This window comes from Thunnus thynnus, chromosome 17 (genome assembly GCF_963924715.1).
Source record: "Thunnus thynnus chromosome 17, fThuThy2.1, whole genome shotgun sequence".
NCBI classification, from domain to species: domain Eukaryota; kingdom Metazoa; phylum Chordata; class Actinopteri; order Scombriformes; family Scombridae; genus Thunnus; species Thunnus thynnus.
The window spans coordinates 28,809,207-28,832,981 of record NC_089533.1 but is presented as its reverse complement, the minus strand read 5'-3'; the positions used below and the strand labels follow the sequence as shown (position 1 = coordinate 28,832,981).

General features: G+C 40.5%; 1 protein-coding gene across 1 annotated transcript in view; it reads left to right on the top strand.

Moving 5' to 3' along the window:
- Positions 1 to 1,413: 1,413 nt before the first annotated feature.
- smg1 (SMG1 nonsense mediated mRNA decay associated PI3K related kinase) overlaps positions 1,414 to 23,775 on the top strand; it is a 57,774-nt gene continuing 35,412 nt past the window's right edge. Inside the window, exons 1-14 of the mRNA XM_067570502.1 lie at positions 1,414 to 1,655; positions 5,162 to 5,310; positions 8,721 to 8,873; positions 10,158 to 10,294; positions 11,775 to 11,833; positions 15,366 to 15,579; positions 15,898 to 16,023; positions 16,169 to 16,241; positions 16,998 to 17,095; positions 17,802 to 17,975; positions 19,481 to 19,702; positions 20,144 to 20,245; positions 21,166 to 21,456; positions 22,960 to 23,090. Of these exons, the coding sequence (XP_067426603.1) occupies positions 1,579 to 1,655; positions 5,162 to 5,310; positions 8,721 to 8,873; positions 10,158 to 10,294; positions 11,775 to 11,833; positions 15,366 to 15,579; positions 15,898 to 16,023; positions 16,169 to 16,241; positions 16,998 to 17,095; positions 17,802 to 17,975; positions 19,481 to 19,702; positions 20,144 to 20,245; positions 21,166 to 21,456; positions 22,960 to 23,090 (2,006 nt within the window). The 5' untranslated portion in view covers positions 1,414 to 1,578. The remainder of the gene's footprint in view (positions 1,656 to 5,161; positions 5,311 to 8,720; positions 8,874 to 10,157; positions 10,295 to 11,774; positions 11,834 to 15,365; positions 15,580 to 15,897; positions 16,024 to 16,168; positions 16,242 to 16,997; positions 17,096 to 17,801; positions 17,976 to 19,480; positions 19,703 to 20,143; positions 20,246 to 21,165; positions 21,457 to 22,959; positions 23,091 to 23,775) is intronic.

Below are 23,775 nucleotides of genomic sequence, written 5' to 3'. Positions count from 1 at the left end.
TCTTTTTTAGGGGTTTTTCTTTTTCTTGTGTGCTGTATTAAACATATTCAGAACTTAATCTAATCATTATTTTGATCAAAAGCTTATGATAAAGTAAATTGAAAATTTCAATTTTCAACATTACAAATAATATGTATAATATATATTTTCATCCCAATGGTATAATGTCATCACTAGACAAGGATGCCTGTGCTCTACAATGTTATTTGCTACATTTATCAAACCATGTTGCTTGTGCAATTCAGCAAAGCCTCAACATTAAAGAGTAACATTAAAGTGACCTTGCCGCAGCACTGGTGTATTGGTGTAACCCAGCACACAGTGACATCACAGTAAGGCTGTGTTCAAGCCAATCCTTGCTATGCATGAAAAAACACAGTTCCTTTCTTAATATGAATGAGGCCATTCCAGTGGCTAACCTGGGTGCCAAGGCAGATGGCTCCAGCAAAAAAGTTGAAAAAGGCTAATCTTTTGTCACAATGCAACAGGTTGTCATCTGGCAAGACACTACATTAGCGAATCACATACAATACATGCAAGCGCACATCCCTGGGGGATTACTTTGTAATCAGAATGGAGTATTTCTACCGTTCATGATTGTAGCGAGGAAAGATAAAATAGTTGCCGGCGTGAAAACTATCCAGAGCTGTAGAGTCTTGTATCTGAGTATTATACACCATGGTGTAGTGTTTTGGGTGTCGGATAAGCCTTCAAACACTGCTCAGTACTCAGTGGTGATCTAACTGATACATTATAAATCCTTTGAAAGTTTGGTTATGGAGCAGATCATCCTACAAAATACACATTAAACACCTTGTGCATAATCTAAAAATTTGAATCAAATGGCTATCCTGGAACAGAACTTGTTTCTCCATTAAACTCCATCATTCTGGAAGCACATTTTACTGTTATGTACACTGGATCATACACACTTGATATGCTGCAACTTTTAAACCATTCATGTTATTCACCACAATGCCATTCGACTTATAGGACTATGAAAAAAGTCAGATGGTCATCACAAATAACATCTAGAAGGCCCCACCATACCTGTGTTTTAATGCCTCGCTATCTAAGTTGCCAAAATATTTAACTTCCTTAGGTGAATTCAAAGCAACTAACTGTGACACCAGATCACAGGACGGACTTGTTGGTATTACAATAAACCTTAATGGAGCTTGACATGTTTTCCTCACTGATATTTTTCATATTTGTGATAGTTCTGGTTAGTGTGTGTTGTGTATGTATGTGTATGTCTTTCTCTTGCTGTGTTCTTGTGTGTGTTGTAATGTCTCTCTTGCATTAGAGATTTGAATCTCTTGATCTTGATCGGAGACTCCCTCAATTAATAAAGCTTATCTGACGTGGCCAGCCAATAGGGGGCGCTATTAAAAAAGTAAGGGAGATTCTGCTGCTCCCTCAAATTCGAAGAAGGCCGACCAAACACTACCGTAAGCTAGCTATAACAACGATTTGCTAACCGATTTGAGAGACTTGACATAACATAATAGTGAAAAGTAAGCCTGAGGAGAGACACGGTTACCGCTGCCAGCGGGTCATGCAGCTCTCCAAAAGGTAATGAGCCGTAAAGCCTCGGGGTCTCGGCTCAGCGGCGCCCACAAACTGCAGCCACACTGGAATGACTGGCAGCCCAGGTTGGTGCTCTGCTCCGGGGGAGGCTCGTTAATTTAGTCCGGTGACTCTTTGGGCCTACGCTCTGTTGCTTTATGAAGTTGTGGCCACATGGGTGGGAAATACTTGTTTGTCTCTTTGTCATAACATTAAATACTCAGAATTGCCCATATGCAGTCTAGTCGAAACAATAGTTTTGTCATCATCCTGTCACGCAATATACCTCCATGTCAAAGAGTTTTATCCGGGGTTGACTGCTCAGCCCGGCGCTAACGCTAGCTCAGTCTGTTTAGCATTGGTTAGCTAAATATTGCCAGCCTGCTGCTAACGTAGTTAACGTTAACGGCAACTTGACAGCATGCGATGCAATACACGTTAGCATACAATCATTGCGTCCCATGAGCCCCAGTGATGAATCAAGTGAGTGATTTTTAAATAACCACAGGGTGATTTACATTCACAATGCGCCGAGGTAGTCATATGTGGGCTCCTGTGTTAGTTTAGCTGGTTAGCATTACTACAATACTGTTCGCTCGGGCTAATGTTAGCCAGCTAAGCTAGCTAAAATGGGAAGACGCCACCCCTCTGTAACGTTATCAACTTCCTAAAGAACTTCCGGATATATTTTTAAAACGTTTTTTTACATATAAATGTATGACAATGTTGGTCTTGTAACTTTTTGAACTTATAATAAACGATTGCAAAGTCGACACAGCAACGAATGAAGCACCAAACTCCTGAGCTAGCACCACTTGTATCAATGTACCTCATGTCATGACATTTGTAACGTCAGGTGTAAAGTAATCCTTTTTAATTACAACCTAGTTATCAACAGAGCTGGATTGCCAACCAGGCAAAGCGGGCAACTGCTCAGGGCCCCGACCCTCAAGACCCCTGGGGGCCCAAGTTTGCTGTGTGGCAATTAATTTGTGGAATTGTGGATTGATTGAAATTTGGTGGGAACATGCATGCACTTAAGGTGGCTACTGAATATTTATCAGTGTAGTTATGATACCACATGGCTCATTTTTGTACCCCAGTAAGACTTATAACTACAAACAATATCACAACAAAAAGACGCTTGTAAAATATAGTTTGTTCATCATGTTTTCCTTGGGCATCATGTCTGACACCTTGTCAACCCATTTCATTTTGACTAGCTACTTGCTTGGAGCAGATAGCATTGTCCACTCCACATGCATTGAGTTTACATTCAGTACCACGAAAACTTCAGACACAAAGGGGCGGGCAAAGTCAAGGTAAAATTGGAATCAATACAAAATATCCCTTACACTCCCCAAACCAAGGAGCAATTTAACAAATAGACATCGTTGTGACTCAACATGGATCCCTACAGAAACTGATGTCCTGACAACGTCACACTTAGTAACCGGGGAAAATGCAGAAGTGTGGAATCAAACTTTTATCATTTTTATATATGTGTATGATGGCCTTGGTGAGAGTGGACTAAAACTTATGAAATACAATCGTGGGACATGAATGAAGATGGTTTATATACATTTTTTACACACACAGATGCACACAATTAATAACACATACAATAAAAATCCAATGCCACATCCCTGAACTGAAAATATTAAAAGCCTATAATGCTAGGCACAGTAGGTTACTGTGTCAGAGAGGTGCCTTCAACTTTGTATGACCAGTATTCATTGTTGATATTTTTTTTTCATTTCTTACTGGCCCTGTAAATAAAGAAAAGAACATCTGTCATGAAATAAAACCATTGCAGTCTGTTTTCTTTAGGCTGGTTATCTTTAAAAACAGACATTTGTGGTCTGGATTGAGAGAAATTATAACAAATAACTGATATGGCTATACATTGTCTTATGGTCCCCTGTGATTTAGCTTATTATTAGTCAAGTTCTCTTGCAATACTGGGGCAGAGGTTTATCCTACTTTAACTAGGTGTTTGAACTCTGAACTGTTCTGCCTTCTGGCAGTTTAGTCTGTCAACACGCTGTTTGGCATGAATACATTTAGAATTGACTTGTTGCTGGTTTTGCAAAACTTGCCATTTCAGAGCAGAGTTTTGGCTACATAAACTTTTCACAGCCACGCCAAAGTAAGGCACACGCATTACATTGTTCACGTGTTGCTGTTCCTATGCTTGTACTTTTGCTTGGTTTCTATGCAGATTCGCACATTCCAGTGTACTGCGTGTTGTGTATGAGTTCTTGCTCTTGTATTGCTTTGATTGATTGTGATTGGGGCGGCTCAGGAGGTAATCAGAAGGTCGGTGGTTTGGTCCCTGGCTCCTCCATTCCACATGTTGAAATGTCCTTGGACAAGATACTGAACCCCAAATTGTGAGCGTATTCTGCATTGTAAAAGCGCTTTGGATAAAAGAAAGCACTGTATTGCTCCTGATGAGTGGGTTGGCACCTTGCATGGCAGCCTCAGCTGTCAGTTTATGAATGGGTGAATGTTGGCATGTGTCATGAGTGGTCAGTAGACTAGAAAAGTGCTATATAAATGCAGTCCATTTACCATTTACTATTGTGTATTTTCAGACAGCTGAAAACTGTTTTTACTATGTCACTGTAGTTAAATTGTCTTAACTGCCAGAGTGTTAATAAAACCAGAATAGTTATTGCTCTTGTGCTACAACGTCCATTTTACAATTTAAATTCAAATATGTTCATGTACATTGTTAATAACATTATGGTGTATCACAGGCCAGTTCAGCCCCCAGTGTACTGTGCACACACATACACGAGTCATCTAGTTTATCTTCCGTTGAGGGCAAGTGCCTTGTCACATTTTGGATTTTACAATCTCTTGGGGAAGAACAGATAATATGCACGTTTTGCAATACGAAGGTGAAGTATTTTGTCAATACATCATACACCACCATCTAAAGACTATATGTCTGCACTGCATTATCTTACAAAACTTCCAGCAAACTCTGATTGGCCAAAGATGATGTTCATGTTGATGAAGGTATTAGTGTTATAAAGGGTTATACCACTGCTGGAGATATAATGTTAAATACATAATGATTAGTAACAACATCAAGACTTCTAGACAAAACTACCAGGACTTTCCAGCCAGTGGTGGACAGAATTGTATGCTCTTATTTCATTATTCTCATACCAACTGTAATAGACTTTCAAATTATTGCTACTGCATACTCCTACATTTTTTCTGCTGTATTTGTTTGGTTAGACAGTGACCGTCATCATGACAAGTTAGCTTAACTGCCAGTCTCCTATTGACATCAAGTGGACTGACTATTGAATCAATTTTGAATTGAGAATTGCTTCTATTTTGATTATGAGACTGAAATTAAATCATGAGATTCTCACAGACCCCTCCACCTTTTCGATAATGTTTCGAGTTGTGGAGTGAAATAATAATTAACCAATAAGATAACCTTCAAAAACAATAACAGATTTTTCATTAAACACTCCTCCCTACAATTAATTTTGAACATGTTGTGTGAAACCATGCAGTTACTCCAGTTATAAGATTTATCTTTTTTTCATGTGTCTATCCATGAATTCAGAGTTGACAGTGTGTCATCCAGCCAGGACGGCGTGAAGTCCAGAGAGCTTGGTTCAGCAGCGTTGTACGACGTGTTGCCCTCCAGCTGCCCTGACCAGCCAGCGGTGCCCAGCAATGCCTACGCTGCTGCAGATGCACTCCAGGAAGAGGGTGAGGAACCTTTTGGTCAAGCTGAATTTTTTAATATACATGTCAAGTTTGTTCTGACATTGGGTCAATACATTTTGGTACTGTTAATGGACTAATCACCCCTAAATCATGTCACAATCAGCACTGTTTAAGAACGTAAAAGTTTAAGTACCTTGTTTTGGGCTTTTAATTAAAAAAATTGGAATTATTGGATTTCTAAATGTTATGATGAGGATTTTAAAACTGCAGTTTAGACCTTGAGTAGTTGAAGACCTCAGAAAACTTTGGTTGATCACTTTTAATTGAGTAACCAGATGATGTCCAAACACAATGAATGAAAATTAAATCCTTTTCAGACATGGAGATACATGACATCACCGACTTCATTGTTTTTCAGACAGAGTTGTCCGTCACCTTAATGTCCCTCAGGATTGTATTTAGAAATGACAGGAGCATTACAGAAGGAGTCACAATATTTGTGTGATATTTGGCACCTGCTGTATGAGATGGAGCACTGTCACTGCTCTGAACAGCAGCAAGTTAAAGGAAGAGCTCTCTTAGCTCTCTCGTAGGCTGCATCACTGATGTTTTTTAAAATGTATTCTGCCATCGAAGCCTTAATTAATGACCATCATGAGCTTGAGGTACACTAGCCTCCTCTTCTCACACTCAATCCACTGATGAATTCTCATGTAATTTGTAATTTATTAAGAGTTCATACAGCTCACATGCTGTATGCAGGGTGTTTTCATTGTTAATCATTCATAATTTCAAAAAATGTCAAGAGGTGGTGTGCCCAGCACCATGAGGGTACAAATGAAAAATTAAGAAACAGAACGAGACATGAATTTATATTGAAATTTGTGCTGCTGCAGGCTTTACATTAATTTGACAGCATTCTTGTTGACTTGTGTTGTGTTGGAAGTGTGACAGAAACGTTACAGATCTGACCTTATAACATGCCATTGTGTCTTTTTTCATAAACTTGTTTACAGAAATGAGACCAATGTGTAAAGTTGCCATCACACTTATGAAACAAGATTTATTTATTTATTTATGGAATGGAACAGTGTGCAGTTTGAAACATTAAAGATGCACTGCACCAGAGTTAGCTTGAAGCTAATTTGCATCTGTAAAAAAAACAACAACAAACATACAAAAAAGAACACACCATACAAAATACAAAACTACACACAGCACATCACATACACCCACAATGTCAATCAGAAATAATGTAAACTAAACTCAGCTGTGTGACTCAGTGGTCACACAGGTGACTGGTCTTTAGTACATGTTTCAGTCTAGTCTTGAATGCATTGATAGAACTACAGTTCTTCATATTATCAGGTAGGGCATTCTACTGAGTTGTGGCTTTCACAGAGAAAGCTGACTGCCCAAATGTAGTGTGATGAAATGGTATGGTACAATCTTGTATAGAGGATATTCTGGAGGATCAAATAGAACTTACTGAGCGAGTGTACACAAAGTCACATAGTGGAGGAGGGGCCAAACCATTTAAAATTTTATAAACTAGGCACAAATTTGAGAATAATCTAAAATTCTCAAAGCTCAGTAAATTGTATTTCTCCAGTACCCTACAGTGATGGAAATGCATTGGCTTTTTGTCCAGAGTTTTAAGAGTTTGTTTGCATAAGGACTCAAGAAGTCTTATGGCTGTTTCTCCAGCCTGCCCCCAACATGTGATGTAATAAGACATATGGGAAAGAATCATAGCATGCATAAATATCTTGGTTGCGTCCAAAGACAGTTTTTAATGTCTAAAATTTGCTAAGTTGTACTTTATGGTTTTAACCGTTTTTTTTAACATGTTTCAACTTTAACACAGTGTCTCCTATTAGATAAATATGAAGACATCCATGCCAGTGCTCTAGATGAGAAGATACATTTAGAGCGTTTCGATATTAAAAGATCATGATTGACTGTATCGAATGCTTTACGCAGATCTAAAAACACAGCTCCAACTACTCCTCCTTTGTCAAGTCTCAATTTAATTTGCTCTATTAAGTGCAAGGTAACAGTTTCGGTGGAATGATTTGCTCTAAAGCCAAATTGCATACCATGTAGACCAAAATTGCTTGTATTAAGAAATGTCGTCAGTTGTTTAATGACAGCTTTCTCAGCAACCTTTGAGAGTACTGGCAGTATACTTATTGGTCTGTAGTTACTGGCTTCAAGGCGGTCTCCAGATTTAAAAATAGGCGTGACAATGGCACATTTCCAGTCATCAGGAAAGGAGCTGTTTTTAAAAGACAAGTTAATTAAATGAGCAATAGGGGGAGTTACAATATCTTTGTGTGATTTGACAAACATGGTGTCAAATTGGAAAGCATCTCTGCTTTTGGAGCTTTTTAAGGAGCTGATGATTTTGCATTTGTCCCAAGCCCAATCACTCGGTGTCCCAGTTGTTTTCCATCAATGTTGACTGCTCTGGCCAGACAGACACATACATGCAATACAGCAATGAGTACCAACAGTAGTCCAAAAAGCACTCCATGAAACACAGCCCAGGTGTTTTTGCTGATGAAACACTGCATTGAACTAGTCCTATGTAGCAATCTCATCCAGGATCCCAGTGGCCAGAGGGTAGAAGCTCCTCTTAAGCCCCTCAGCACCGGCCCGGTGCAGCTGGAACCTCCTCTCAACCTCAGCAAGGAGAAAAGGCTACCATCCGGGCGGTTAGGAACCCCAGAAGATCCATGTGATGTTTATGTTTGGAAACCCGGACTGGTCTTGTAGCAGAGTCGGCAGGGGGATGAGCTTACCATCTCCCCATCCCGATGAGTGACCCCCAGTCATATGCCATTGCTTCTTGAGTCCAGGGTGCATAGAGAGGCTCCAGCATGCATGGATTACATTACCAGCAAGGATCCTTTAAGTTTTCTTTTTGTTTTTACAAAAAAAAACTCTTCTGTTAGCTTCTTTAATGCTTTATCTCCTTTGGAATATTAGTAACAACGGGTAGCAGTTAGCAGTTGACAGCTAGCTAGTTGTTTTGATTTGAAAAATATATTCAAAGATGATGTATTCTCTTCTGTTCTTGCTGATCAATGCTATTACTTCTTCTATAGGGTCTTTTCTGAAGATTTTTTAGTGTTAATTTGCAAAATGTTCCCTCTTTTTTGGGTCCAAGTTTGAGATGTAATCAGGAGCTCGCTCCCAGTGCAGCCACTCCTCCGGAATCCGAAAGAGGGATCAAGAGAAAGATGAATGAAGTTGCTCAATAGAATTGCTCTACCATAATTATCCACCAGTAGAGGCAGGGGATAAGCAGTCTGTCTCCCTATGTCAATTATGCATAAAATAAATACTCTTAAAGCTCCTGTTTGCTTTGTGTTGTCAGAAATGCTCTTATTTGCTTAGGCTTTCTTTGTAATAAATTGCTCTAAGCCAACATGTTTTGTTTCCTTCAGGTGGATATGAAGCTGGTCAAGGTGTCTGTGATACTACGTTTGGTTGGAAGTCGCTGGGGCAAGAGTTGAGGCCCAATGACGTGACAGCGGATTTGACTCCTTTTCAGCATGGAAACCGTGCTTTAGCTTCAAAGGACATGAGGAAATCGCAGGGTGAGCTCTCCAACAAGATATAATACATTTAGTGACAACAGCAGTAGCTGTGGTACTCAGACGGCGTAAAACTGGTTCATATCATGAAGGATTTAATTTGTGAAGTATCAGCTACTCTCAAGTACACAGGCTGTTCTTACTGATAGACTACATTTGTATGGGCTGCAGCTCTCTATCAAGGTAACAAACACATTTGTTACAGCCTCAAATAATGGACTCAGTGTTAATACTAGCAGCCACCTGGGGAATAAAGGGTTGTACACACCAAGAACGATAACGATGTGAACATCCACAAATATGAACGATAACGTTCTGTAAACAGTGGCGGCAAGCACGCGCTGCATGCTCAACTGTGTCGGCAGCTTAGGAAAATGGATGTTGATGACCTGTTACTGCTTTACGTTGCTCAGAGAAAGAAAAAGAAAACCAGAAGGATATGGGTTGGAAAACGGGTGGTGATTTAGTGTGTTGCTCAGAAGTATTTTAGGACTCTAGTTGCTGTGACGTTCCAGTATTTACAAACCAAACTGGACCGACCAACGGTAGCAGACGCTGAAGCATGATGTGCAAAAGTGCACAGATGACCAGCTTCTATTGCGCTGTGGCTGGGACACACGGTATGAGCATGGATCTGAAACCTAAAGGGGTCACTAATGTTGTAGTTTTTTAGATTATAATGGAGTACAAAGTTCCAGCATCATTGTATTATTAAGAGAGACAACCTATCTAAACCTATCATTCTGCTCCAATTTACAGTGTGTCAGTCTGTGGTGAGAAAAGAGGAAAACCACATTAATATAAATAAAGTCATCAGTCAGTTTCTAGAATTAAGATGATATAGGTATGGAGGTTTGAAAGTTTTGCTGGGAATTTCAGACTAGATGGAGATTTTGTTGTGCTGTATGGTTGGTTTAGGGATTGGATTTTGATTGGCTGTCAGCGTTTCTATCCTTCATCAAATTACTCTGAAAGTGATCCCAATGATATCGTTCACCACTGTTGTTGTCGTTATAGTTGTTGTGTGGATTCCGCCATACACTCGATTTGGAACGATTTTTAAAACTATATATTTATAGTTATTGTTATAGTTAACGTACTTGGTGTGGACTGCCCCTAACAGTGCAAACAAAAAAGGGTCATGTCATAAAAAATCAACCAAAAATGCGATAGCCATGGCAGCAAATACATTATTGTCGGCAGGGCAAGATAATAATAATAATCCAAATTAGCATTTATAACCACACTAGTATCTGTTGTTACTGACATGCAAAGATATTCTTGCAGACAGAGGGATGCCTCACTCAGACGAGTCTCGGTTGGCCAACCTCCTGCGCAGAGTCTCCAGGGAGGATGATCGCGACCGCAGACTGGCCACCCTCAAACAGCTGAAGGAATTCATCAGCCATGGCGAGAGCAAAGTGGTCAGTAAGACTGTATATAGATGATCATCCTGTCAGATTCCCTCAAACCCTAGTGAATTGTGTTAAATGTGTTCCTCCCTCTTCTCCTCAGTTTCACATTTTAGATATTAATATATAAAATCAACAGACACTTGCTATCTCTTATGTATGATACGCTGTCAGGTCCAGGTCCATCCAGCTCCACTTCTTGTTTGTTTCAAAGGCTTTTTGTGTTCAGCCTGGCTCTAAAAACTGAGTTGAATTAAAGGATAGGTTAAGAATTTTTCAAGTCTGTCTTAAAACAACTGTCAAGTGTCCATATGAACAGTGAAAGAGGTTTTCTTCACTGTAATCATTCCTCCTTTTCATACCGACTATTTAAAGATCCCCTTCAAATGTGCTTTCAATGAAATGTGTGAAATGTAATTGGAAGATTGGCGGTTGAATCCCTGGCTCCTCCAGTCTGCATGTCGAAGTGTTCTTGGGCAAGATACTGAACCCCAAATTGCCTCCGATAGCTGTGCCATCAGTGTGTGAATGAGTTTGTTCCTACTGATGTGCAGGTTGGAAACTTGCATGTCAGCCCCAGCCATCAGTTTATGAATGGGTGAATATGACTTGTAGTGTAAAAGCACTTTGAGTGGTCAGAAGAAAGGCTAAAAAGGCATGCAGTCCATTTTTACCATTTAAGTGATGGGGGCCAAAATCCACAGTGTGTCCACACAGTCAATTAGTGCAAAAAATGTATTTAAAAGTTGATGTGAAGCTTATATTCAGCTTCAGCAGTCTGAGTTAGTCATATCAAGTGGATATCTGACACATTTACAGTCTTTTTAGCATCAAATTCCCTCTTTGTGTTTCCTCAGACAGTGTTTCCCTGTTGAGCTGTGGTGGAAGTATAGTAACAAAAAGAGGAACTTTGGCACTAAAAAGACTGTAACGTTGAAAGATATCTACTTGATTTGACTCATTTGGATGCTGAAGCTTCATATTAGCTTCAGATAAACTTTTAAATACATTTTTGCACAGAAGGAGGACTGTGGATTTTGTTCTCCATCACTTCCATTGTAAGGTCATTATGAAGGGATCTTCTAATAGTCAATATGAACAGGAGGAATGATTATGGCAAGAAAAACCTATTTCAGTGTTCATTTGGGCACCTGACTGTTGTTTTAAGACAGACTTGAAAGACTGTGAACGTGTCCTTTAAGGGAAGTTGAAGCATTCCACTGTTTGGCCATAAAAACCTCTCTGTTTGTTTGTTTGTTGTTTGTGTATATGTTGAGGATTGTTATCTCCTGCATCTAAAATTGGGGGAAAGTGTATAAAACTGTCCTGAGTCCTACAATGTTGACTGTGAATACCTTCATATGCCCTTAAAGCTGAAAGTCAGCCTTTAAACTTAATAGTTGTTGTTTCATCTCAAATGAAATATGTTCAAATGGAGCCAACACAGCGACAACACATCACTCACTTCATACTTTGTATTTTTCTCCTATAGACCCTGGTTAAACAGTTGGACACCATCCTTAGCACCTTGAATGACATTTTGAATGAGAGGTAAGAGGAAGTTGTACTGTGCACCAGTGTTTTTGTGGGTTCAGAACTTCCACAATCATGTCATACTGGACATACTGGATGGAAGTGTCGTCATGCCCAGCTGGCTCAACAATCCACAAAATAGATAGTCACATTAATACAAAAACTCTTCTGGAGAAATGTAAAGGCCTGTCTCATGGCAGGTGTTCTTTGATCACTTTTCTATCCTTTTGATGTCTGAACTGGGTCGTTCAAGAGTGAGCAGTGTAGTTCACATTAGAAAGCACATTAAGCCTTTATGTTGGAACATACAGGATACTTGGAATGTACTGTATATCATCACACAAAGGCATACAGACATGTTGACATCTAAAATAACAAAAATCATGAACACTGCCGTTAGGGCTGCTCGATTATGGTAAAAATCATAATCACAATTATTTTGGTCAATACTGAAATCACAGTTATTTAACACAATTACTCATTGACCTTAAAAACATTATGCATTTATTGAACTTTAAAAAAAAAACTGAGATAAATGAATTACCACTACGATAATAAACATAAAGTAAAATGATCACCTTTCTGACAATGTCAAAAAGGTTGTATTGGATTGCATTAGATTGCACAGGTATACCTAAAAAAAGAAAGGGGTAAAAAAAATCTAAATAAATAAATAAGATCAGCTGTTTTATAATGTACTTTCACAACCTACTGGAAACTACCAAACATATAATATATAAAAATCAATGAGACCAAAATAAGAGAGAGCTCTGCTCTGCCTGTTGTCTCTCACTGTGCTGCTATGACACATGATGCATGGGATTAATAAGACAAAATGAGAGCATCATTGTGAAATGGAATGCGGCACAATAATTGTTTTATCTGGATTGTCTTGTTTTCATAATCGTTGGAAGCCAAAATTGTAATTGAAAATAAAATTCAATTAATCGCCCAACCCTAACCCTAACTGCTGTCATGCTTCGTCAAGCGTGACATTTAGGCCGGCCACAGGTGAGCGCAACAGTGTAGTCGACATAATGTAACGTAGTTAATAGGAAATAATAAACAATAAGATAAACAACAAGAATTATCAGAAGGGGATGTAAAATCAAAATGAAGCAAACTTAACATAACGTTAGCCCTGGTTCTCTGTGTGGATCCAAACGGAGCACAGTAAGCACAAGTGCCTCCTTCCTGACTGCATCACTGTTGTGCCAACAATAAGGTACAGCACACCCTCGAGTGTAATATTGTAATTATACAACATTTACCAACAAATAAAAGATAGAAACAAAATGTATTCATATTGTGTGGCAGTTTGCTCTAAAAATGTAAAACTTTTTGCTTGTGTTATCTCCGTTTACGTGGAAATACTTGGGGTATGACTAATACCTGGAAAACAATCACTCACATCAGTAGACTCCTACGTAATGAAGCCTAGTTTACTACTCCAGCAAGTAGGTCGACCCTTAGTAACGACCTAGCAACAGAGAAGATTTCTAGTTCCTGTTGAGTCAGCTAGCCAACTTCAGCTAATGCTTTTTAGAGATTGTGGGATTTCCAAAACTGAATAAATACCTCACATATAAACACAAAACTGCTTTGCTAGCTTAATCTTCTTGTAATTAAGATATCCGCTGAAAAAAAAAATTTCCATGGACAGATTTAGCTACTATGTTTGCAAACTTCACCGACATTTTTAAGCTAGTAGCGCCGTGTCACTGACTCACCAGCACAGCTGATGGAGGATGCCAGAGTGGGAGCTGAGGGGAAATGGCTAAGTTTTGCTGTGTATGGCGGTGCCGGGTATGGATAATGAATGGAGAAGTGTTTTTCAGTGAGTGTGTGCATGTGTAACTCGTCCCACAGTCTCAGAGTTCAATCAACTCGGTAAAGGGTCCGTTTTGTTTTCCCCACAACCCCTTATCAGTTCAGTTCAGTTCAATCCAGTTTCACAAACTTAAAACTCCGCTCTGGGCACTCTGCACACATCTCTGGCGCCACCTCTGCCCTCATGTTAGCATTGCACACAGCGTTGCTTATCAGGCGCTCTGCTTGCTGCACAGAGGTCTCCTCCTCTCATGCGTGTTTGATGTTGAGGAGCATGGATTTAACTAGTGGAGGTGTTTTTGCCGGTGGTAACATCATTAGTGTTAAGTTAGCATTAGTGCTGGGTATCCCACTGAAATGACCTAGTACCAAGTAGTATTGAAACGTCTTCAGTCAAACAATATCTGCATTTGATCCTTTTTGTACCTCGAACCAGAAAAAAATGACTATTTCTTGTTATTGTAATTGGATCTGCTCACAGCCAATCACTGCAAGCATTCTTTGATTTAATTCGACATGTGATTGGCCCACTGCCACAGCAGCTACAACCAAATTTTGTACAGTTATTTAGTAAATATTCCAATATTTTGAACAATTTCAAAATGTATTTGTGTCAAAAGAAAAGAGCTGCAATGGCAGAGTGGCACTGTTCCTGTACCCTTCTGAGTGATCACCTTTATCCTACGATGAAACATTTCTATCCTGATGGGAGTGGTCTCTTCCAGGACCACAGTGTCCCAATTCATAGGGCACGAGGGGCCACTGAATAGTTTGAGTATGAAAATGGTGTGAATCATATTTTATGGCCTTCGCAGTCACCAGATTTCAACCCTGATGAATGTCACCTGTTCATGAGGAGGTGCACGTTTGTGAGATCTGCTCATTAGCATAACCAACGCCCCTCAAGATGTCCACATAAGGCTCCATGTTCCTCTCAGTCTGTTGGCAAGTTTGATTGACCAAAGTGTTACCAAAGAGTAAAAAGAATTTCACACTGCAGATCTTCAAGCACTGCTGTCAGAAATTGGCAGACAAAAACATGATATGTTAGGAGTGTCACTCAGTAGGGGACCTGAAACAATTAGAAAATATGAATACAACAACGTGTCATCAGAGCAGCACTGTACTGTGATAGAAATACAGAGGGAATGCTTTGACATGAAGTCAGATGCTAAAAACATTTTCTAAAGCAAAGCACTTGTAATGGGAGGCGGTCATATGACAGTCACAGAGATATTAGAGGAGAGAATATTACATTAGGTGATGTTACACTGTCAGTTGCACAAGATGATACAAGACAGAGACCTGCAGAGAGGCGCAGAGGCAGCCGTCACAGCTACTACTGAAATGTAGAAGTTACTGCACCAAATTATGCCAATAAAATCTAAAAACACTCTGTAAATTTGCAGCCATGATGATGATGATAATATGGTGAACAGAATATTTTGTTTAATTTTTTTAAGCGATTTTGGTAAATTTAAACTGCAAGTTCATAAAACATTATAATTCTCACTCAAACAAGTGTTTGACTCATATGACAGGCCTGGACCAGTTGTAAATTCTGTTCACACTGAGAGAAAATTGATGAATGCCACAAATTTTCTTAAATGGCTCATACGTGCTTCTTAAGAATGAATCTGTTTGTATGAGTGGTTCTTGCATGAAGCCCTGTTCTTCTTCTCCCATCTAACATGTGCTCTTCTCTCGTTGACGTGTGTAGCAGTAAGCTGCTGTGGGAATTGCGTCAGGATGCGGCAGCCTGCCTGGGTCTCCTCTGCACAGTGCTCAGCTACGAGGCTGAGCGCATCTTCAAGTGGCTCTTCAGCAAGTTAACTTCAAGCAGTCGCGACGAGGTGAAGCTGTTGTACCTGGTGGCAGCACAACGCGCTTTGGAGGCTGCTGGGGAGAGAAAGGCCTTTTCACACGTCATGCAGGTAACCACACACACACACAGGCTTTGGACTGGGCTCTGTTCCATAAGCGTACTCTAAAGACAGTGCTAACCCCAAAACTTGGCCACACAGGAGGCGTTTCAGCTGCATTTTCCAGTTGCCTCTCTCACATGGCTGATGGAACAGATGTGCTTCTATTTGAATCAATACAGCTTCTTTCCATTTTACATGTCTAACGATGATTGTGTCTTGGCCATTTACATCATGGTAGTACAGAAGTGGGAAATGTTTACCAGTTGGTCCTAGGCAAGGGCCTGGCAGGTGGATGGTTGACTGGACTGAGTGTTTTGTGTGTTTCAGCTGGTGATGAGCAACCTGCAGTCCATCTTGGAGAATGTAGACACACCAGAGCTGCTTTGTCAAAGTGTGAAGTGTATTCTTCAGGTGGCTCGCTGCTACCCTCATGTGTTCAGCACCAACTTCAGGGTGAGTATCAGCAGTGATTGTTAGCAATTAAGGTCAGATAATATAAGAAAAAATATATATCACTGAAAATAATTTTCCATTAACATCTGCAGCATCTTAGCTTTTGTCACCTCTATGTCCTTGGATGTTTGCTGTTTTTCCACAGGACACAGTGGACATCTTGGTGGGCTGGCACATTGACCACACACAGAAGCAGTCCCTCACTCAGCAAGTCTCAGGTCAGTGAGATTTCTTTTGGAACTTGAGGATTTTCAAAACTTTGTCTGTCAAAAAGTTACAGATGTGGGGGGAAGTATCTGCAGTAACAAGTCCTCCTTTCAACACTTTCTGCTGGTAACAAAATGTGACATTTGACATTTGTGTTTACCACATGCCATGAAATTTGTCAAACCTGTTTAGGGCTATCGCAGTGAAGGAATTTCCAGTGATTCAGGGTGGCTTTTTTTTTTTTTGAGAAAATCATCATTTAAATCATGTTGTGGCAGGAAACAACGTTGGTCCACAGCCGAGTCCACTTTACCTCACATGTTAAATGGCAACCTGCTCAGCCATGCGGTGACCTGGGAGAGTTTAAACATATAACTGAGACAAAATATTCATACAGGCCCCCAGTCAGGTCACCCTGAGCCCAGTTAGCTGGCACTCCGCATACCAGACACTGTGCATAGCGGGCGGGATCCTCCAGAGTTGCCGGACCGGACCAGGGGAGCCCCCGAACATTGGCACACATTGAAGTGTAAAACAAGAAGGCCTAGCCTCATGGAAAAAAAGAAAAAACGTGAACATAGCACAGTTGTGGCAGTTGCTTACCATCCACTTTAGTTGGCTCGTCTATAGCGCAGTATTGCAATATTGCAGTTATTGTGCCAGCCCTAAACCTGTTAATTTCTCTGCCTGTCTGTGACAATTGCATTTAAAAGCAACATGACATACCTGTGCTTTTCTGCCACTCTGCTCTTTTTGTGTGTGTTTAGGTTGGTTACAGAGTCTGGAGCAGTTCTGGGTGGCAGACCTGACCTTCTCCACAACCCTGCTGGGACAGTTCTTGGAGGATATGGAAGCATATGCAGAGGTGAGCTTAAAGCATGCTGCCGAAGCCACAGTGAGCTTCCCTATAGCCATGCTCTAATACCAGTTACTGTACGCTCATCAAGTATCAGGAAGAAATATTTACAGAGGCTGGGATTGTGTATTGGGACAAAATTTCAAATTAAATATCTTTTCAGTCATTTTAATCAAGAAAAAGAAAAAAAAATCTGTAGTTTTCATGAGTGCCTGAGTGTCATGATGACTGCAGGGTTTTACCTGGATTTTTTTGAGACAAAGGTGGCAAAGGCAGGAGAACGTCAATGTTGTGATGTATACAGTTTGTGTGTAGTCACGCACCTTTAGAGTGTTGTGCACTTCAGTGAAAAAAATCACGGTTTGACAGATGAAAGTGTCCATTGGGATTTAAATTTTATTCCTAGATGGAACAAAAAGATGCTGGTAACTGGTGGTATTACAAAGTAACTCTAGCATGTACGCATTAAGCTCTTGAGCACTCAAGTTCCATCAACATCACATGCCAGACTTTTCAACATCACATGCCGAAACTTTCAACAAAGTTGTTTGAGTTAGATAAGCAGGGAAAACCCTGGACTGTAAACACAGGAAGCAGAAAATCTTGTTAAAACAGTATACTCTTCTCAGAATGATTAAATGTGACAGTAAACACTGCAATATAGAACTGATAAGCACTTTTGTCAAAAAATGGACTGACTCTGTGCTCTGTTTAGGATCTGAGCCACGTCGTGTCAGGCGATGCACCGGATGAAGATATCCCCCCTCCCTCAGTGTCACTGCCAAAGCTGGCAGCTCTGCTGAGGGTCTTCAGTACAGTGGTTCGTAGCATCGGAGAGCGGTTCAGCCCCATCAGAGGACCACCCATCACAGAGGTCTACGTCACAGATGTAAGAGCCACACCCAGGAAAACCTATTTGAGGGCTGAGCTGTGTGATAAAAGATACACTGAAAAGTAAATCCAGTCAACTCATTAGGGAATACTAGTGCAGTGCCCGTTCAAAAACATGCCTGTTCTCCCATCCTCTAAACGCCTCTCAGGCATACTATGGGTAGACATGTAGGCTATTGGTAGACAATTTACCAGTGCTCCCTAAACGCCTTACATGCAGAATATCTGAGACTACAATTTTGAGTTGAGCTGAAGTTGATCTGATGAAATGTAATGACCGTTCAAGACGTGCCTGAGACATCCTGCACTATGTCTTGAACATACATACACATTTCCTGTGCGTGAGGAACAGGAATAGAGATGAACTCTTCTCTATCTTATCTCTACGGGTGTAATCCCACCTCTGACCATAATGTGGGTTGCAATAGCAGAGTGGCGCTGTCCGTATTTCTGCTTGTTGAATCCACGTGCAGAAGAAGAAGCAGAAGCAACGTTGTTTATGAGGTATTTTTATATATTTCTGAACGTGCCTGAGACATCAAGCACTAAGTCTTGAACATACAAGCCAAGTCTCGTTCACAGCTTACAGTTCAATAGAAGAACTGAAGTCTCTTAAACTTTTTCAAGTTCTTATCACTACGGGTGTAATCCCACCTCTGACCACAATGTGGGTTGCAATGGCAGAGTGGCGCTGTTCGTATTGTTGCTCGTTAACTTCAGTCAGAAGCAGAAGCAAATCAGCGTTGTAGAGGCAACGCTATTCATGAGGTATTTTGATATATTTCTCAAGAACTGCTCATCCAAACAGCTTCACACATCAACATTGCAATTCCTTGTTTCCCCAGCAATCCACCTGCCAGGTATGAAGTAGATCAGATGAATGGTTCTCGAGATATGCGAAGGACAAACGTACATACATACAGACATAGACATTCCTTGCTGTATATAGAGAGAAGAGAGATATCGAGAGATGAAGAAAACAGTATGAAAATGTTATTCTAGAGATGTTGCCTTTGCATAATGGATAGATTCACATTGTTTCAAGACTGTCTTTATACAATATTCACGTATGTGGAAAGAGAGAGAGACCAAATCTGTATTCTTTTTTTTTTGTATAAAAATGCTTTTTTCCTATTTAAGAAAAAAACAAACAAAACAAAAACAGTGGAAGATGACCAGAGATGCTGTATTAAGACAGAAAAAATCTGGACCCATTCTTGAATTCCGCAAGTAAAAGAGAAGTTTTTGACAGATGATTCTATGGTATCTACAATCAAACATTTAGAGTTTTGTCCTACAGGTCTCAGAACATTGAGTTTAGCTTGGACTGGAGAAATGTAAAAACAATGATTACATGTTTGACTGATTCTACCTCATTAAGTTAAGTACATTACAATCAGGCTATTCTAATGCCATATATGCTTTATAGCATCAGATCCATGTACTCTGTAGAATACATCACTTCAGTTTTTAATCATCTGCTTTCCTCTGTGTTCTCTTCAGGTTCTGAACAGGGTTCTGGCCTGTGTGACCACAGCGAAGCAGGTTCAGTTCTCTGAGGCAGTTCTCACAGCAGGGAATGAGTGTGTGGGTGTTTTGCTGGCCAGTATGGAGCCCTGTGGTCAGCTGATGGAGGCTGTCCTAGCCTACGGCCTGGACCAGCTGGATTGCTGCCAGGCCTGTGGCTCAGACTACAACCTGGCAGTGCTCAGCCTTGTCACTCTGGTATGGTCACCTTTGATCACACCTCTCTGGTCGAAACCATAGTGGAGGAGCCCATACAAGTCTGATTGCAGTTTTGTTACACATACCAAGTGCAATGGACCTTATACTGGAATTTTATGTGTAGTCGGTCATTATTTTGTTATTCATAAAACTCTACATCCATAAAAGCTTGTTCTGGGCCTGCTTACTTCAGTTGTTTTTAATATTCTTTCACCAAATTGAAAATCAGGCCTCATATTTCATCTAACAAAAGTGTGTTGCAGTCTTTGTTGTGTATTGTAAGATGTTGGATGTGAATGCACCTTACTCACATGTATTTCTAAGAGAACATCATCGTCAATCAGAGCTTTTCAAAGAGGCCTTCCAAACAGAAGCCCAGTACCAGTAGAGATTTACTCTCTCAGTGAAATGTTTGTGACGTCACTATGCATTTGTTTTCAGATCGTGGACCAGATCAACACAAAGCTGCCTGCATCCTTTGTTGAGAAATTGTTGGCACCGGACTCAAAGCTGCTGGAGTTGCGCTTCCATCGAGAGAAAGAGGTGTGTGTGAGTGTGATGCTTAAGCAGTACAAGACGCTGACGTATAGGGTGATGTGCCAACATGTTAGGCATGGTTCATGTTTTCTGTATATGTGTGTGCTCTAACATTCCAGCCTCATGTGATAGTTGAACATGGGCATCATTCTGCTGTCAGTTTCAAAACTGAACATCAGTGGTGTGGAAGTAGTTTGCTAACATCTATTAACCTAAAGAGAAAAATGACTGATGTGCTCACAACAATCTCTGTAAAAGGAGAGTGCTGGAGAAAAAACAGTCTGCACTTAGTTAAGTTAGTTTAAAGTTTGCTAATAATCAGTTTGCTTCAGTCTGTTTTACATAGTGACTCTGATCAGAGTTATTTATGTCTGCTCCTCTGAAACACCCATTTAATCTATCATTTATCACACAGACTAAATACAGGGACTGCTTGTATTGATCTGACTATTATCATATTTATTTTGTAGTTCTGTAGACTATACTGACCAAAAATATTGCAATCATAAAAATACCTCGCAATATTATGATATTATTTTAAGGCTATATGGCCCACAGACCTCTGCACAAGCCAGTTAAGGCGGCAATTAACCATGTTTTTTATAGTATTACCATGATGAAACAGGAAGGGGACAAACCCAAACCATTGCCAAAGATCAATTTTGGCTACATTATTATTGGATGCTGTAGCATCAAGATTTACCTTATTTGGAACTAAGGGGTCCCCTTCAGGTCCTCACCAGGAAAAACAGACCCAGACTGAAAGTACTCTAATGTAAGTACAAAGATGATGACAGTAAATTTAGCTGCATTAAATTAAATGAAGTGTGTGTGTGTGTGTGTGTGTGTGTGTGTGTGTGTGTGTGTGTGTGTGTGTGTGTGTGTGTGTGTGTGTGTGTGTGTGTGTGTGTGTGTACACTCCACAGGTGATGTCAGCTGTTCATGGTGTGTACCAGGCGCTCCTGAGCCTGAAAAACATTCCAACACTGGAGGCAGCTTATAAAATGGTATTGGGTGAGATGGCGTGTGCCTTGTCCAGCCTTCTAGCAACCCTGGAGCCAACAGGTAGGGCCCCGGCACCTGGTGGCCCCTGCCCCAGCATTCAGCATCCTGTTTTCGCTTCCCTCACCCTACCCCTGGAGAAGGCCCAGTTCACTCTCATCTTCAACCTCAGCACGCTCACCACCATCGGCAACACGAAGAACTCTCTCATTGGGGTGAGCCACAGTACTTCTCTATAGCACTCTGAATAATTCCACTTTCATACAGGAGACGTGTGTATGGCACAGGTCATCAGAACCATTCATATGAGACAGCTGCAAATACTTCACTGATAAACCCCAGAATGACATGGCTTAGCTGTAAATAATTGGCAGATTTAAGTTTCTCTATTATATTTATGCCCTCTTTGCCTCCCTCACTTGCCCCCACCTACACTCTCTATTTCTCTTCCTCTCTGTCTCTCTTTCTCTCTCTTTCCACCTTTTTTCAGTTAAATGATGTTTAAACATCGGTATCATTAAATAATTTTTCCACCCCCAAGTGGGTCAGGATGAGACTCATGTCCACCCTGTCCTAAATAAGGGCTGTAAAGGGTTAACTGGCACACATTGACCCATTCACGTAGACCCTCAATGTGGGTTTCACCCGCGTCATCCTCTCTGTCTGAGTGGAGTATAACCTAGGACATTGTTTTCCACATTGTTTGGCAATGTGAAAGTTTGGCAGATTGAAGGATAGCAAGAGGAAGTGTTGTTGACATTTACTGGAACAAAGACTTCTAACAAGCTGTCCTTACCATAAAACCAAATGTGCAGCCAGAGTGGCTCGTTATTACCCCACTAAAGCTGATCCATCTGCATCATTGTTTATCTTGGAAACACCATGTTGGACTTCTAATAGGCTAAACCTAATACAAAGACACATTGACAAGGACAAAGTCAAACCCTCACTGGAACTGAAGCACCTTAGATTAAAACTTGAAAACCTGCAATGTTGCAGTGAGTGCTTTATTAAAATAAGTAGAGACTCTGAACACGCCTCCGTTGTTTGCATTGAAGTTACAACATTGAAACCACACGTGTGAAATTTCCATACAGTTGTGTGCTGTAACTTGTTGTGAGCAGCCATGATCAGCCTGTGGTGTGGGCATGACGCAGCACATTTCCCATACTACAGAAATGACACAGTTAAATGTGATGCTTACCATGGCAACATGTTAGCCAGTCACTCAAACTGCAGTAGGCATCTGTTTATGAACCCCATCTTCTTATCAGCACACTTTGTCAGCTGCTTCTTTCTCAGCTGGGGGAAATGAATGTCCAGCAGTTAGCACAACTTGCTAAAAATCTGACCTCACCTCACATGGTAACCATCTGGTTGCAGTATAAAATAACGCTGATTTTGTGCTGCTCAGTAAATCTCTGCTGTCAGTCAGCCTGGTGAAGACAGGTTGTCCTTTCACTGCAGAAAGGAGGTCAGCGCACCCCTCACATCTCTTTATTATTATTATTATTATTATTATTATTATTATTATTATTATATTAATTTTCCCATTTTCCCCAAGGTTACAGGCGCTAAAGGTGCTTCACAATGGTTGGCAGGTGAAAAGTTGTAATTGTGAAGCAGAATCAGGATGTGCTAATGTTTGCATTAAGAGAAGATGAAGTGCTGGTTTACCTACTAGTGAATGTTCATGTTCATGTGTTTTATCTGTTTAGATGTGGGCGTTGTCTCCTACAGTCTTTGCTCTTCTCAGTCACAATCTGATGCTGGTCCACTCTGAGTTAGCAGTCTACTACCCTGCCATCCAGTATGCTGTTCTTTACACCCTGTACTCCCACTGCACCAGGTAATACACACGCTTGTACTGTAGCAACAACCCTGCTGTCCACTACACTGTTCAGAATTTGACACACCTGTTAGACTAAGTGGTTTAGTCTTTGGCACTTTGTTGCTTATTAAGTTGAACTGTGAGTCATTTCAAATGGTGTAGAATTGGTAGCTTGATGAGCAGAATAGAATAAGTCAGACTTTGTTGAACTAAACTGTTAAGTACTGCATTTCCCCAGCTATGTGCTCTCCACTGCAAAGCAGTTGATCATTGGGAAGCTGGATTCACTCACTTGTTCACTGTGTGGGTTTAGCTTGAGAGGAGAAGCCACAGCTAATGTAGTGATATTTCTTTAGTGACCATCTAGAGGAAGATTTAGATGGATAACTGCCGACATTGATTCTGGAATTGATTCATTACGTCCAATAGCAAAACACCAAAGCTATCTGTCTGAAAGTAACATGAATGTTATATCCACATCCACAGCACTTCATTTTCATTAGCTTCACTTTTTACAAACATGTTGCCTGCATGTTTTCCTAGTTTGTGCAGCTGTTTTTTGGCTGCTTCTTGTCTAATTCTCATAGGATTGTAGATGAGTAATCAGTTTCTTTCTTAAGAAGAAATAAGAGCACTAATGTTAGTTATTATTCCTGACAGACAGAATGTTACGGAATGCAAGATGCTTCTTATTAACAGTAAT